This window comes from Apostichopus japonicus, chromosome 7, assembly GCF_037975245.1.
Source record: "Apostichopus japonicus isolate 1M-3 chromosome 7, ASM3797524v1, whole genome shotgun sequence".
Classification (NCBI taxonomy): domain Eukaryota; kingdom Metazoa; phylum Echinodermata; class Holothuroidea; order Aspidochirotida; family Stichopodidae; genus Apostichopus; species Apostichopus japonicus.
In genome coordinates this window covers 775,335-791,392 of record NC_092567.1, presented here as the reverse complement: position 1 = coordinate 791,392, position 16,058 = coordinate 775,335, and the positions used below count along the sequence as shown (strand labels likewise).

At 35.5% G+C, this 16,058-nt stretch overlaps 1 protein-coding gene across 2 annotated transcripts in view; it reads left to right on the top strand.

The window, feature by feature from the left end:
* Window positions 1-16,058, top strand: part of LOC139970247 (bridge-like lipid transfer protein family member 3B) — a 69,561-nt gene that overhangs the window by 16,799 nt on the left and 36,704 nt on the right. For both annotated transcript variants that reach the window (XM_071975909.1, XM_071975908.1), the window contains exons 3-7: window positions 2,063-2,101; window positions 2,944-3,026; window positions 4,418-4,532; window positions 13,159-13,365; window positions 15,616-15,810. In XM_071975909.1, coding sequence (XP_071832010.1) covers window positions 2,063-2,101; window positions 2,944-3,026; window positions 4,418-4,532; window positions 13,159-13,365; window positions 15,616-15,810 — 639 coding nt within the window. The remainder of the gene's footprint in view (window positions 1-2,062; window positions 2,102-2,943; window positions 3,027-4,417; window positions 4,533-13,158; window positions 13,366-15,615; window positions 15,811-16,058) is intronic.

Here is a 16,058-nt window from a genome sequence, read left to right as displayed (position 1 = left end):
GATGCTAGCAGGATCTTCTTCAAAGGCTAAATGACAATTAACAGTAACAGAAGGGACAAAAACACACACAGAAAACGGACAGGTTAATGAGCATACTGTAGTTCTTTGTGGTGATAGTTATACTCCCAGATGTACTGTATTTAGCTTATGCAGTCAATTAGAATCATCCATTGCCCAAGAGTGATGCCTTATTTACATAACATGTAATATAATATCTGTCTATATTATTATTATTATTTTACCAAATTTATATAGCACTCTTTTCATGCTTAAGCATGTTCAAGAGCGCTTTGCAATGACAACAAAATGACAAAACCCTTAAAATATGAATATGAAGAATAAAATTGACGCAGCTTAAATATTAATATAAAAAATATATATCTAAACGAAGGAATAATTTTAAAAATAATATAGATTTACAGTGAAATTCCTAAAAAGAAAAAAGCTAGTTTTAAGTAAATTTAAGTAACAAAATGGCAAAATCCCTTAAAAAAAAAAGAATACGAAAAATAAAATGGACGCAGCTTGAAAATTAATATAAAAATATGTGTATATACATGTATAAACAGATAGAAAGCTATTCTGTGAATTGTAATATAACAAGGTGACAATGACAAGACTGAGTGATTCATACTGTACTGACCTCATAAGATGACAGACTACTAGTGAATCATGCAAACTTGTCAACAGTGAATATATAAGTAAGTGATAAATAAAGATGTCTGACATTATAAGAGGCATTCATTATGTACAACTAAATAATTTAATAGAAAAACCAGAAAGAAATAAAGAATTTTAGTTAGCATATATCTTTGTTCACAACCAAGACCAAACCTGAGAAATTTAGAGTGATGGTGTTACAGAGCATAACATCTTATATGCCTCCCCACAACATTACAGTGACTTTACCATACTTACAGTACTGTAGAGTGTCATTTCTGGTATCTAGCATTGTGTGCAGTACACAGATAGCATACAGTATGGCCCATAATGACCAGCTCTACTGTACTTGTACTGTAGTCAGTCAGCCTCTACGTTCCACTGAACAGAAACTCGTGTCAAATTCCTAACGTTGCTGCATTATCATTACATCTTCATCATAGTGTTAACCATTCAGATTTCAGATGAAGGGTGTGCGTATTCATGTACCTGATACATATATATACCAGTTGCAAGAGTGCTAATTTTGTGATTAGACAGGTTACCTAATTGCTCGTAAAAATCCAAATGCGGTTAGCTTTGGAATTTATTAGTGGTTAATTGAAAAAGAAAAAAAGGGACGGGGAGGGGGGGATGTTTTGGGGAACGGGTCTGGGGGAGGCGGTATTGCTATGTTGCAAAATGGTGATCATATATTTTGCAACTTTTAAAGTACTTATGTTCATGACTTTTCCATTTTATAATTTTATTTGATTTCCCAATGTTTGGGACCCCCCACTTTGAATACCTGGGCTTATACAATACTGTAATAGCTCAGTCAATTAGTATAGAAGCAGTGTATGCACAGATATGTACAGGTACATACTGACCTATCATTGTTTTATTACAATGGTAGAGGACCTGCATCATGTCATAATTGCTTTGTAAGCTCTATAGAAATATTGCATGACGCAGTACTAAATATTCAATTAAAAAGAGAGATTTCCAAGAATAGTCATAATTATTATTGTCATCCAGTTCATAAATTGTGTGCATGGCAAAAGTTTCTTGGTTTAAAGTTTAAAGTTTTCTGGTTTGTCCTACATAGTACAGGATAGAATAAGTTATTGCACAGCTGTTATCCTCTTCTCTTTCCTGCTTCCATCCCCTCCCCCTCCCCCCCCCCCATATGACCCCCTAGTGCTGCTATCACTGTTCACTTTCTGCAGAAATTACTGTACTTTGCAAAGTATCTCAAATGACAGCTCATTGAAAGTGACCAACTTTGTTTAAAACTATTCGAAATGTGCAGTAGCTACTGTACAGTATGTTTATAGTATTAACAGTATTGTGTAGGCTCAGTAGTTATTGAGAAAAAAAAAACATATGTAAAAATTACAGTCTTTTTGTTATTTTCTTTCAGATCCCGTGGACAAAATTGAAGACTCACCCAATGTGCATTGTAAGTGAGAATTTAAAAAACATTATCAAATAAGATGTTAAAATCATTCATTATTGGAAATGCATGATTGAGTGCTGTTGGGCTATTTAAAGGAAATTTGTATTGAATAGACTTAATGAGCCTGGACAATAGTTAAATAACATTTTCAGAGCAGCAAACTTGGTTTTCCAACAACAGATTACATGTGGAAGATATAGGGACAGGAATGGGACAGGGAGGGACGGGGGAGGGAGGGAGGGGAAGAGAATAGGGTGGAAGAGGATGGTTTGCTGAACCTTTTGTACATACTCTATTAAACCGAAGGACTCCTTTGGGACATGCAATTTTAAAGAAATGTATTAAGTTTATAAATTAGTATCTCATATTACACATAGTGAGCCTTTAAATTGAGTCAGGAACATTTCAAGTGATGGGTTGGATGTTTGCTGTGTTTAAGACACAAATTCATTGATCTTATACTGTATGCTGTATTACTTAAGTATGTTATATACATGTATGTTATATGTACAGTATGTTATGCGTATGTTATATGTACAGTATGTTATATGTATGTTATGTGAATGTTATATGTATGTTATGTTATGCGTATGTTATATGCATGTTATATGTTATATGTATGTTATGACATGTTATATGTATGTTATATTATGGTATGTGTATGTTACAGTATAAGTATGTTATATGTACAGTATGTGTATGTTATACGTGTATGTTATATGTACAGTATGTTATACATGCTGTACAACTGAAGTACAGTATGCCATCTGTAGACTGTAAACAGTTGAGACTATAGATGGCCATTGAAACTGACGTCCTCTCATTATGGTTTATTCTTGTTTCAGTATCTCGATGAAGTTGTCGTTGAGATGAGAACATGCCGTGAACTACGCAGCCCGAACACACCAACTGGAAAAGCTCAACAAGCGTAAGATCCTAAACCAAATTTGTTTTCGATTCCAGGGTCGTTCCGATTGGGTCTCCTGTTCATTACAATTGACGAATGCTTTATAATACACTGTTGGCGCATTCGATGTCTACATACTGTATATTAACATTCATGCAGCAATTTGTTATGTTATATTAAAGGATTATAATGCTTTGAGTATCTTATAACCTCTTCCTTAAAAGCTCAGCTGAATTCCCAGAATGTGGTATAATTCATAGACTATACTGTATTGCCGTAAGCCAAATACCTTATAAAACATGGGTGTCAATAATTGAAACAGCCTTGATAATCTTATTAGCAACATTCTCTTCTGTTGTGTTTGGTACTGTTCAATTTCCTGCATTCCAACCTATAGTATTATAAGCTTTAAAGGTAGTCAGTATAAGCCCCCAAATTATAGCATGCTTATAATTGCTAGAAGTTTTTAGAACTTACTTTACTGGAGGTCTTTATTCCCAAAATTGTTCTCAGACATTTTTAAGGAACACACAAGATGACTGAATGTCCCAGTGAGGAAAATTTCCTCGAAGGTTGTAATAAATACGGTTCAAGGAATTTGACCAAAGGTGACCATGTTTGAATATCTAGCATATTTGGGGCAATACAGCGTACCTTTAATGATTTGGCAGGAAAGTTTGGCAGGAAATAGTCACAAAAATGAAAGTGAAATTGAATTGTTTTTACATTTTTCATTTATTGAAACCAGTATAAATATAGCATATATATAAAAAGGAGTACAGCTGGAAGTTCTGACCTAGATGTATTTTGTACATGGGCAGGGATGTGCTCATGCTGGGCGGCAGTGGGCGGCCCCGTCCAGCACTAAAAATTACCGCCCAACACTGTCTTAAAAATCGTGAATCCCGCCCAGCACTATTTTCTTCTAAAATCCCGACATTCTTAACAATATATTTAACATAAACTGTAAAAAAATAACAAAATGTAAATTGTTAGCAAAACTACAGTAGTACTTGTGTATGTGCTTAAAAAGCTACACAAATGCCAGCATTTGGCATCTGAGCACCTTCAAAAATCGTAAAATTTCTCAAAGAGGGCACCCCCTCCTCTTAGACCCCTCCCCCAGGACGGCGATCAGTATACCCGGCACTCAGGAAATCCTGGGCACATCTCTGCATGGGTATGTTGAGAAATGTTCTTAGTCATGACATAAAACTCTTACCCTCCCCCCCCAATAAAACTAATATATATATTTACTTCGTTCATCGCTTACCTGTCTCCCCACAACCTTAGCACTCTCGTTTTACCGTGCCAGTCACCAAAAGCCAGTAACTTTTAAGGTATAAATTCTCAAAAATCTGTTTTGGTGACTTATCATTTAATGAATGGAAGTATTCTTTTCTGTTTTGCAGGTCTTCTGGTCCCAGTAAATATGGCTATGTGGAGAAGGTCATCGATGGAATGTACGTCCACGTAAACAACATCTCAGGAACTTTTCTTTCGGACACTTTCAGAGGAGATATTCAGGTAAGGTTGTCCTTGATGCACAGTAGCAGCTATTGCAAAGAACAAATTGCACCTGTTTGCCTAAAGATCCCTGTGTAGTGTCCCCTAGTTATTGCAATCTGTAATTCCATGTTCTTCATCTGTTAATGGTTTCATCATGGAAGCAATCACTGTTGTTTTTACACTGTATTGGTACATCTTAGTAACACTATATATATGTAGCGTACATACCACACAAGTGAAGGAAACTGCAGAACTATGTTATAGAAAAGAACATTACAAATTCAAGCAATGTAATAATATTTTATATTAGACTTGATAAATCCTCTAGACTTGTATTCATGATGAAAAATATTAAAATTCTTAATATCTTGTAAAATGAATGAGGGCTGTTCTTAGCTGGCCTGAGGGTCGTTAGTGGTTCATGGCAATGGTTATGTTTTCATTTAATTAACTCATTAAGGAACCAATGATGTCATAGAAATAATATATCATATTTCTTCACTTTCTTCTTAATTATCATAGATCATAAAAAAAATTAAATTTGGAGGAAAAGTTTAAGCGTGATCTTCTTCAAAGGCTAAAAAATACATGTTTTTTTTCTTAGCCTTTGAAGAAGATCCTGCTAGGATCGTAACTTCAGGCCAACTTACTTTTACACATTCTCCTACACAGGCTCTCTAGTGGATAAGCAGTTTGCTAACAGTTTTATTTTATTTTGAAATGTTTAAGTAGCAACAAGACCCAAAACAGTATGAGTTTGACATTACTTGTGCTACTACTAGCAAATAATCTTTCCCAGTGATCAGCTTAAAATTTGTTTGAGGAGTAAAACATGTTGCTGAAGAATATCTAATGCACCTGTATTGACACAGTTTTAGTCTGAGAGAGCGAATTTCATTATTTGTTCATTATTATGCTGGTGCCTTTGGTGTATGCTAGGTCTCTACACACTCTTTATGTACATGGAAGCATTGTGTATATATGCAGTATCCAGTAGCTATGACAAACTGGTTAACAGTTAATAGGAAGCCTATTTATGTTTGCTGGTATGTGACTCAGGGCTGGTAATACAGACTACCATTGTGAGCAATTTCTATGTTACCATAGAGATGAGAAGGCAGCATATTCCAAAACAACGAGGAAGTAGTTAACCCACTTATTGTGTTAAGTGAGCACTGGTAGCTTAAGAGAGTTTCTGCCATTAAATATCGCTTGTGGGTGTTACAAGTGAACATTTCTACAATGAGGAGAGGATTAAATCAGACACAAAACCCAACCATCGTTGTTGATCTTTGTGATAGAGATAACTTCACATAGAAGGGTGAAGACTTGAACAAGTCTAACTATGACATCATCAAGCCAAGTGTGCTTAATTTTGCTTATGTTTTGCTAACTTGTTACAATGTTGATTTTCATTAATGGAGATGGTATATATATTGCAAATTATGCTGAAATATAAAATATTGAAGCAGCTCTGTAAACATTACCTACAATAAGTAGTGATGACATTGGTTTCATTATCAAAACTGTTAATATTTACCTTGAATAGATGGATAGGATAAACAGGGGGAGAGGCGGGGGAGGGGGGCGGGGGGAGGGATTGGGGTAAGTTATAGGTTTCAGATCTTAGTGGGCACTATGGCATCACATATCTACAAAACTGAGATCAGAAAATGACAGCTGCCAAATGGAGCAAGATTTAATCTTAGTGTAACTATTTGAGGTCCCCAGTTTTCTGTCAGATTTAAGCTAAAGTACCGTATAAAGTTGGGGTGGTGTCTCATTTAAGATTCATTGTTCTTTGCTCATCAGTTGCTGTCCAATTGCTCTCATTCATCAGTGTTCCTACATTGAAATGGGCAGCATCTAATTAGAATACTAGAGCTCTTCTATAATAACCATGTAGTCATTATGTACAGTAATAAGGTCTGTTAACACTGTACTGTATGTACTTCTGTAGTGTTGTCTTATGCTAGTCTACTGCTTATATTCATTCTGAATACTACAGCTCTTCTATAATAACCATATAGTCATTATGTACAGTAATAAGGTCTGTTAACACTGTACTGTATGTACTTCTGTAGTGTTGTCTTATGCTAGTCTACTGCTTATATTCATTCTGAATACTACAGAGCTCTTCTATAATAACCATATAGTCATTATGTACAGTAATAAGGTCTGTTAACACTGTACTGTATGTACTTCTGTAGTGTTGTCTTATGCTAGTCTACTGCTTATATTAACTCTGAATCTTTCACATGAAACATCAGGAAGAGCCTGGGAACCTTGGATTTTCTCATCGAATATTTAGACTAAATAAACATGAAATTATAAAATGTTTCTTTGAGTCCTGAAGAAATCCTTGAGGCGTTTATGCAGCCTGGAGAGAATGTGTGAATATTACTGTAGTGTCTATGACTAAACTTTCTATCCTTTTTAACATTGTATTTAACTGATTCCAAAGGAGGTAATAATTTGATTTCAATGAGTGTAACTACACAAATTTCTCATCAATGGGTGGGGGGGGGGGGGGTAACTTGAGGGTTATCCAAGGACATAGTGTATCAATGTGAATAGTGTTTTAGTATCTTAGGCAATGTTGTCTCATGTATGACTAGAATCCTAGAACGTGTTTACTTGAAAACAGATCAGACAATGTTTGGTGTTCAGCTTTAAAACAAGGTCAATTGAATCTGCATTGTCCATGCTTGTACATTTGACCCTTTGACCCCTCGCTCAGTAGCAGACCCTGAGCTGGCAATCAGTGGACAGGAAGTTACCGTTTGTTTACTTGTCAAAAACCATCAACTGCATGTTGTGCAATATTGCTATTAACGATCAACCCTGATCCCCAGGTCAATCTCCAACCCCTGCGGGTTATGTAACTAACCTGTGGGGGTGTGAGTGGGGGGTGAGGGGGCTGGGCCTTTCTTAAATTCCCCCATCCTACAATATTAGTCTATCGTGGGGTTCAAATCGCAGGATCTGATCTGCATTTACTATTTGGGCTCAAACGAGCTGATCAAATCAGTGCTCCTTTCTCAGGTGAAAAGAGGCACTAAATATTCTTTATTCAGAGATATTTGTTTTGTAACACTATACTACCTACAGTAGCTCTCTGTGTGATCAATTCTTTTACAATCCCTGTTTGATAAATTTATTATAAAATTCTTCATTTTCCCACATTCAAGAGTCAAAATTTATCGCTATTTTTTAAATCCCATGGGATGTTGTTTTGTTTTTCCATCTTTTATTTCCTTTTTACATAAAAAAATAAATAATAATCCAACTTATCTCTTAATTGATGTATCAATTCTCCTGAATAAATTCCTTGATCCTTTTTAGCTACCCTTTTGTTGCATTTAGTTTTCAAGTTCAGTCGTTTCCATAAAGCAAGATAAATTAGACAGTGATGATGTAACCATTAATCAATAGGTAGTCTGGATTGAACTGGCGTCCAGTAGCAATTTACCGATTGCGAGACTATCGCTGACATTACAGAATACTGAACCAATAAACTGCTGCGACTCAAACACATAATATCGTATATCGAAGATTGATGTCTGGCTTCACTCTGATTTTCGTTCTCACATTTACTCGGGTGATATTTCACTGTCATTCTGTATAGAGAGCCGTCCGTGCGTTAGCATCGAGAGTGTCCGGCTGTAAAATAAATTAAAGGTTGATGGTTTATTTCACCGTAAGGCTGAATATAAATGAAATGCGATTTGAATCGGCTCGAAAGAAAGAAATTTGTCGGTTGGATGGTTCCCAAAATTCTGGGAATATCCAAATGATTTTGTAATATCAGAATATAATGACCGATTGTCGATCGATGATTCTGAGTGATTCTGTCCGGTCTAAGAAATTCTGCGAAAGGTTTGTAAACGCCAAGGATATTAATACACAGAGGATTTATCAATCTAGCTGCCTAAACCTCTATTTACTGTGTGTGCTGTAACAGTGTAATGTACAATACCTATTAAGAGTAAGTGTCTGTTCAGTTTGAAGTTAGCAGTTCACTTTGAGACAAGATTTAAAAATTGACTGATGAAATGGATAGAATATGAGGAAAGGAGATACAAAATAGATTCAATTAATAGTTGGAGAGTGACTTCATAGACTATATATCTATGTTTATCTATCTCTCTCTCTACATATCAATATGTATACACATATATATAGATATGGAACATGTATATTAATATGATGATGACGTACATTGCAGAATGAAGTGACCTAGAAAACCTTAGTAGGCGTGTCTGAGTACTGAAGGTCTTATACATACTGTATGGACAAAAAGAAATATACATATTACAGTAAGAACATAACAAAACATAAAAAAATAATAAATAATAAAAAGCAATGTTAAAGAGTAGTGCTTAGATAAGAAAGAAAAGTCACACACACTCAAAACATGCTCTGTGAAGTAGGTCATGAATTGAAAGTTTCTCTGTGAATCTTTGCATGATCTGTTACAATCAGTACAACAACATATATTCAAAGGCCTCTACTGTACTGTACAACACAAACCAAGAAAGAGAAAAGGACACAAAAACAGTGGGTAGTTTGGATAAGTACTTCGAAAAGATTGACTAAAAAAGGAAGTTTAAGTTGTTTTAGCGGTCAAGATTGATGGCTTTAAGCCAAGTACTGTATATTTTACGATTGTGAAATAATCGGTCGAGATTATTCAGGAAAGAGGAGGTGTGTTTGTTTTTTTGTTTCCATGAAGATTTCATTTTGTTGATTTTAATTAACCTTGGCATATGAATGAAAAGAGACCCCTGTGGATGAAGTACTTTCCTTAACTAATTGATATAGTTTCAGTTTCTGGTCATTTGTGATGTATGTAATCTATGGTAAATAACGGTGGGAAGTATTAATTTAAACTCTCGATCACCTAACAGAGATACCTCTACTTAAAGGGTGCCAAGACTCGCGCAAAAAGAAACGTCTACTGCCGGTAATCTGACCTAGTTTCGAATGAGGTGTAACAAAAGTGTTAGACACCACCATCGATCCCAGAAATACACACACACAGCTTGCTATCGTCGCTAATTAGACACTAGTGTACAGTCAGTTCATACAGCTGCGGTCAATACCCACACGACAGTGTATAAACAATACAGCGATGGACATCTCAGGTCCAGCTAAAGATAACAAGGTATCACACTTCATTACTGTCTGCATTATGTAGCAACAAGAACTCAAAATGTCACTTGCAAGCAACAGAAAATTAACTTTTTCAGATGGCCGCACGCGGTTTGGGGCGAGTCTTCAATGCCTTTAACAGAGATACATACTGTACTTAACCAGGGAGTTGTTCCATAACAACTACCTGACTTAACTAATCTGCTATCTTTCTTTATCATTACTTTGTCATCTTACTGATTGAAGTTTCCTTACTTTACATTCCATAAAATGTACCACAACATCATCTTGGAAAGCAACTGTTTGAATGGGGTCGGCCAATCGTAAAATTGTACATGGTCAATTCCATGATAAGGTCAACATCATACCAAAAAATTTAAAATCATTTTACATTAAAATTGTGTAAGTTTCCAATAAATAGAATACTTGAAGTTACTAAAAATAATTTTTTCACCCCCGAAACATTATTTGTTTGATTATGGGGTCGGTAATAACAAGTGGTTCCCGTAGTAACTAAATTATGAAAAATACAGTGAAATTTCATTTTGTGCAGATTTGTACATAGTAATCATAGGTATCATCAGTTTTATGGACTAATTATATTTGCTATAGCATAGTGCTCACTGAATAGCTTCAATTTTTTTTTGACATCAAGGCATTAGACAATAGTGGTGAATTGAAAACACCCTCGATTTACTGTCACGCGAGTCACAAAATTTACTGTTTTTGTTTTTTTTCTCCTTGCCTGCACAAGACTTTTACTCCAAATAATGAATATCAAGTCTTCACATAGATACCAAAAGGATTACTGAATTTTCCTTTCCAGAAGATATTCAAATTTTGTGGAAAATCACCCTTTACGAATGTCACGCGAGTCACGTCACGCGAGTCACGTCAATTCAAGATAGTGTTTCTGCCAATTTATTGTGTGTTGGACTAATTATATTTGGTATAGCATAGTGCTCAGTTAATAGCTTCAATTTTATTTTAACATCAAGGCATTAGACAACAGTTGTTAATTGAAAACAGTAAACACCCTCGATTTACTGTCACGTGAGTTACAAAATTGACTGTTTTTGTTTTTTTCTCCTTGCCTGCACAAAAGTTTTACTCCAAATAATGAATATCAAGTCTTCACATAGATAACAAAAGGATTACTGAATTTTCCTTTTCAGAAGATATTCAAATTTTGCAGAAAATCACCCTTTACGAATGTCACGCGAGTCACGTCACGCGAGTCACGACAAATCAAGATAGTGTTTCTACCTATTTACTGTGTGAAAATTACAGGGATGTTATAGTTTGATGAATGAAGAACACTGATTAAAGATATCATAAATGAATTCCCCTTTAATTAGGCAACTTGAATAATATGTGCACACATAATGCAACTAATTATAATAATTTCATTTGAAATATCAGAATTTAAAATCATGAATATTTATTCGCAATATAATGCCTATTTTATCACCACATTTGGAAAGTTACCACATGTCATTGATTTTTTAGTAATATACAAAAACATAATCTATATTTGTATCTGGCAATGCCATGTACTATGACTTGACAACCTTAAGGTTTTAACTGCTCAATCATTCCCAAAATCCTATTGGCGAATGTATCTTCTCAATATTACACTTTTGGTTTATTCAAATATGACAAATAAGAATGGTAATTTGAATCACATTTTGATAGATCTGTTTCTTTTATAACTTTCATATGAGTGACTTCAACAGACTAAATATTGTTATAAATATTAATTGACAAGATATATTGCCTGAACAACTGTACTACCCGTACAGTATATTACCTACTGTCTGCAGTCATGAAAGTAACTCGGGGACATTAATATCATCTGGACATTCCCAAGGGAAGTACCGTTTGGACACTTTCTAGACCAATGAATGTTTTATTTCACTAGGCAAGGTCTATAACTTTGATTCACTACTGCATTTGGTCTAGAACTATTCGAAAAGTGAACTTGTCACGCGAGTCACGTTTTCTTGTCACGCGAGTCACAATACATCTTCATCGTTATTCTCATGCGTTACAACATTTTTTCAAAGTTGCATAGCAATTGAGGTAGAGGTGTTTTGCAACTTCGGTATGATTATAAAAAGTGATTGGAAACATTTTAATAAGACATAAGAAATTGAACATTTGTGTGTGCATTCTGATTTTTGCTAATAGTAACTGTCACGCGAGTCACGTTTAGTTTTTCGCCAATTTCACCCCCAATACTTGAGGTATAAATATTTTTTGTCTACTGTTGTAAGCATTAAGGCGTACTTCACTGACTACATGAATGCTTTTCTCCCAGGTAACTTCTTTATTTGTTTAATGATATCAAATAGAGAGGAATTTTAGTAAAAATGTCACGCGAGTCACCATGGAATTGACCACATAGTTAAACCAACCCGTAGAGCTATGTGTGACCTGGAAGGCATATATTGCGCAATATTATTAAGCAGCACTGCTTGTATTCATGTGGGAATGTCACATTGGGATGTTAACCGGACGTAAAAGTTTGAGCTCATTTTGGAATTGTTTGATCAACGTGGAAAACCATTTCCTAATATCATGTAAATCTGTAGTTTAAAGAAATGGAAATAATGGTGTGAAACATGTTTATGATGTCATACATTCTCTGGAATAATACTGGATCCAAGTTATGTTATCACATACTTTATATCACATGCAATGCTGATAAGAATATACGAGTAGATGAATCTGGGCAGAAACTTACATTCCATTTTTCTGTTCAGTAAATTTGTAGGATTTTTTAATTTTTTTTAATTTTTTTATTATTATATTTTTGGCAGGCACCTGTAACCAGTGGTGTTAGAGTGCTTTGATATTGCTTAAAATTTTCCCTATTTTCCCAAGATTTAATCCATGGAGTGAAAAAGATGCATAACATATATATGTACTCTGCTCCTCTACACTCTCCTCTTCTCTGTTTGGAAAAAAAAAATTCACATTTCTCTTATAATTCTCAGCATTCTGCCACCCTAACTCTCGTATATTAGCATTAATGTAAAAACACAATTATGGAAAAGTTAAAAAAAACTTGTACACTCTAGTACTTGAAAAGATAATTGAAGAAAAGAACGAAAGAAAAAACTAACAAACAACTAAAAAAAAACAAACAAACAAACAACTTAACAAAAAAACAAAAACAAACAACTTAAGCAAACCACAAGACAAACAACTTACCAAACCAACCACAAAACAAACAAACAAGCAAAAAAAGGGAAAATGAAAATGATCAACACCAACTCAAAAAGCTGCTTTATACATATAGTTAACATTGGTAACTAGATGGTCCAAGCATCGCACAACATGCATGCTGATTGCAAAGTTGCTTGATGGTGTATTCATTATGCCATGAATTTCGTTGGCAGGTGCATTTCTCAGCTGTCCGTACATCTAAATTCCTTTTTTCTTATCATCTAAACGAGCTTTTCTGATTTCTTCTTCGTCTTCACAGATTTCCCAACTTTTACTTCAGAGTACCACGCCCGATTGGAAACCAGCAAATTTACGAGCGACTCGTCTGAACTTACAAGAAGAAGGCGACGTCATCACTTTCAAACAAGTGGAATGGTCAACCGTAAGAATAATCGTCGATGCTATAGACACCAAGATTACTGGTACAGGGTCAACCCCGATCAGACTCATCACAAACCAGGGTCATGTAAGTTAGTAGACTTAGAAATATGGAAATCAACAGATCAAGTGAGAGAGAGATAGTGAGAGAGAGATGTTCTTCAGATTGTTAAAGGGGTGTGAAGACTCGCACAAAAAGAAACGTCTAATGCCGGTAATCTGACCTAGTTTCGAAGGAGGTGTAACAGAAGTATTAGACACCGCCATCGATCCCAGAAAATACATACACAGCTTGCTACTGTCGGTAATTAGACACTAGTGTACAGTCAGTACATATAGCTGCGGTCAATACCCACAGCAAAGTGTACAAACAATACAGCGATGGACATCTCAGGTCTAGCTAAAGTTAACAAGGTATCACGTTTCATTACTGTACTGTCTGCATTTTGTAGCGACACGAACAAAACGTCACTTGCAAGCAATGGCAAGCTAACTTTTTCAGATGGCTGCACACGATTTGGGGCAAGTCTTCAATGCCTTTAAGTTAGTACTGGAATGGACAGAATAAATAGCTATTTAGAATGTCAATATATGTGAAGTGTAAAGCATAGGGTTAAAACTTTGTGTGGCTTGGATTCTATTTACTTCTTGTTTTTTCCAACTATATGTTTTTAATTCTCTCTTTTACCCACTGGTAAGAAAATATTGAAGATTGCCCACCAATAAAATTAAAAATAGTTCTGGTTTGATCATATTTAAATGACTTCAAACTTAAACAAGGGTGATAGAGATAGACCCCCCCTCCCCCCACCCCCAACAAGAAACATGGCAGATTATTTCTAATTGATTGTTTTTGCATGTTTTAGGTCTCAAATCAAATATGTCTTCTTAATTAATTTTAATGTGACTGAGCTGCCCTTGATAGAGATAGACCCCCCCTCCCACCCCAACAAGAAACATGGCAGATTATTTGCAGTTGATTGGTTTTGCATGTTTTAGGTCTCAAATAAAATATGTCACATTCTTAAACTCTGGGTAAATTTTAATGTGACTGAGTCACTGAGGTGCACTTAATAGAGCATAGTTAGTCACATATAACCTTCTGATGAAGACTTTATTCAGTACTTCCTTTGCTGTATCAAATATTGTTTCTGAAGGCAGAATGTTGTCTAGACTAGAGGATGTAATAAGAGGTACTTAAAATAGAAGTTTAATTAATTTTTAATTTTAGGTTTACAGTCTTGTTCAGGGCCAAGGCCTTCTCACACGACTTTACAACTTAACCCTGGTCATTGGTAACTTGTCACACCTACACAACAATGTGTGCACAATTCAATCAATGTCTCCTGGGGCACCACAGTGCACCACAACCACGTTTCCCCCGGGGGACTTCCCATAGGGTGCAGCCACAAACCGGCGCACACAACTATATTTACAAGTTACCTCGCAAGCCCATATTTATACACCTGGGTGAAGAGAGGCAATGGAGATAAGCACCTTGCCCAAGGACACAACGCAATGATCTGGCCAGGACTCGAACCTGTAATCCATAGATCACAAGTCCACTGCCTTAACCACTTGACCACAACGCCCTCACAGTTTAGAATATCATGATACAGTATTTCTGGTCCATAGATCTCCATGGTTTCATCATGCTTTGGTTATTAATAATTCTTTCAAGTAGATATTAAAAGTTTTTTGATCCAATATTCCTTGATGTTTGATATGCCAATGAAAACTCTTGTATTTTGTACACTCCACATGATTATAATTTTTTTCATTTTGAAATCTTTCCTCATAGTTATAAGGTTGCTGCATCATGCAAGCCTGGATCTGTAACTCTGTAGCTCAAGACAATCTATATGTTTACAATTCTACTGAACATTGTTTCAGTGACAAGTGATAACTCCCCTTGTCAGATAAAACTAATGTTGGCTTTCAGTCGAGTGTATCGAACCAAACAGATGCAACATATCATATAACTTTGATGTTTTGCTTCAGTCACTGGTTCTTTACATGTTGTAGAATATACACAAAGTTATTTATCACACATATTACACACCCAGTGGGAACATTTTTTTCTATACTGTAGTGTCATGTCCCGCTCTCAGAGCACTCGTATTGTCAGTGCGAGTAGTATGAATATCATGTTTCTATCAGATCAAGGTTAGGAACTGTTTGTACTGTCAATACCAGTGCTTTGAGAGCACAGTTTAGAGAGGTATTAGCATTAGGAAATTGTCCCAACTGGCTGATATTACATAGTAATCCACTGCACATATTCATGTCTATGATGTTGTATTTATATGCGTGTCTTATTTTCCCTTTTCACTTAAAGGTCAGAATAGCAATTAAGAAGAGGATAAGTGACTGCGGTCTAGTCGCATCGAAGTTACAAGTTCTATTGGATGATATATTGCTGGTATTAACAGACTCACAGTTGAAGGCTGTTATACTCCACTTCAGAAGTCTCAGCCCAGTAATACAGAAAGCAACAGCACAGAGCAAAGCCAGGGCAGCAGAGAAAGGACAGGTAATGAATATGCATGTATGTGTTAATTGATTGGATGAATCATGTAAAAGACTGTAGAAAGGACCGGTAATGAATATGCATGTATACATGTGTTAATTGATTGGATAAATCATACCAAAGAACTGCAGAAATGACAGGTAATGAATATGCATGTATGTGTTAATTGATTGGATGAATCATGTAAAAGGACTGCAGAAAGGACCGGTAATGAATATGCATACATGTGTTAATTGATTAGATGAATCATG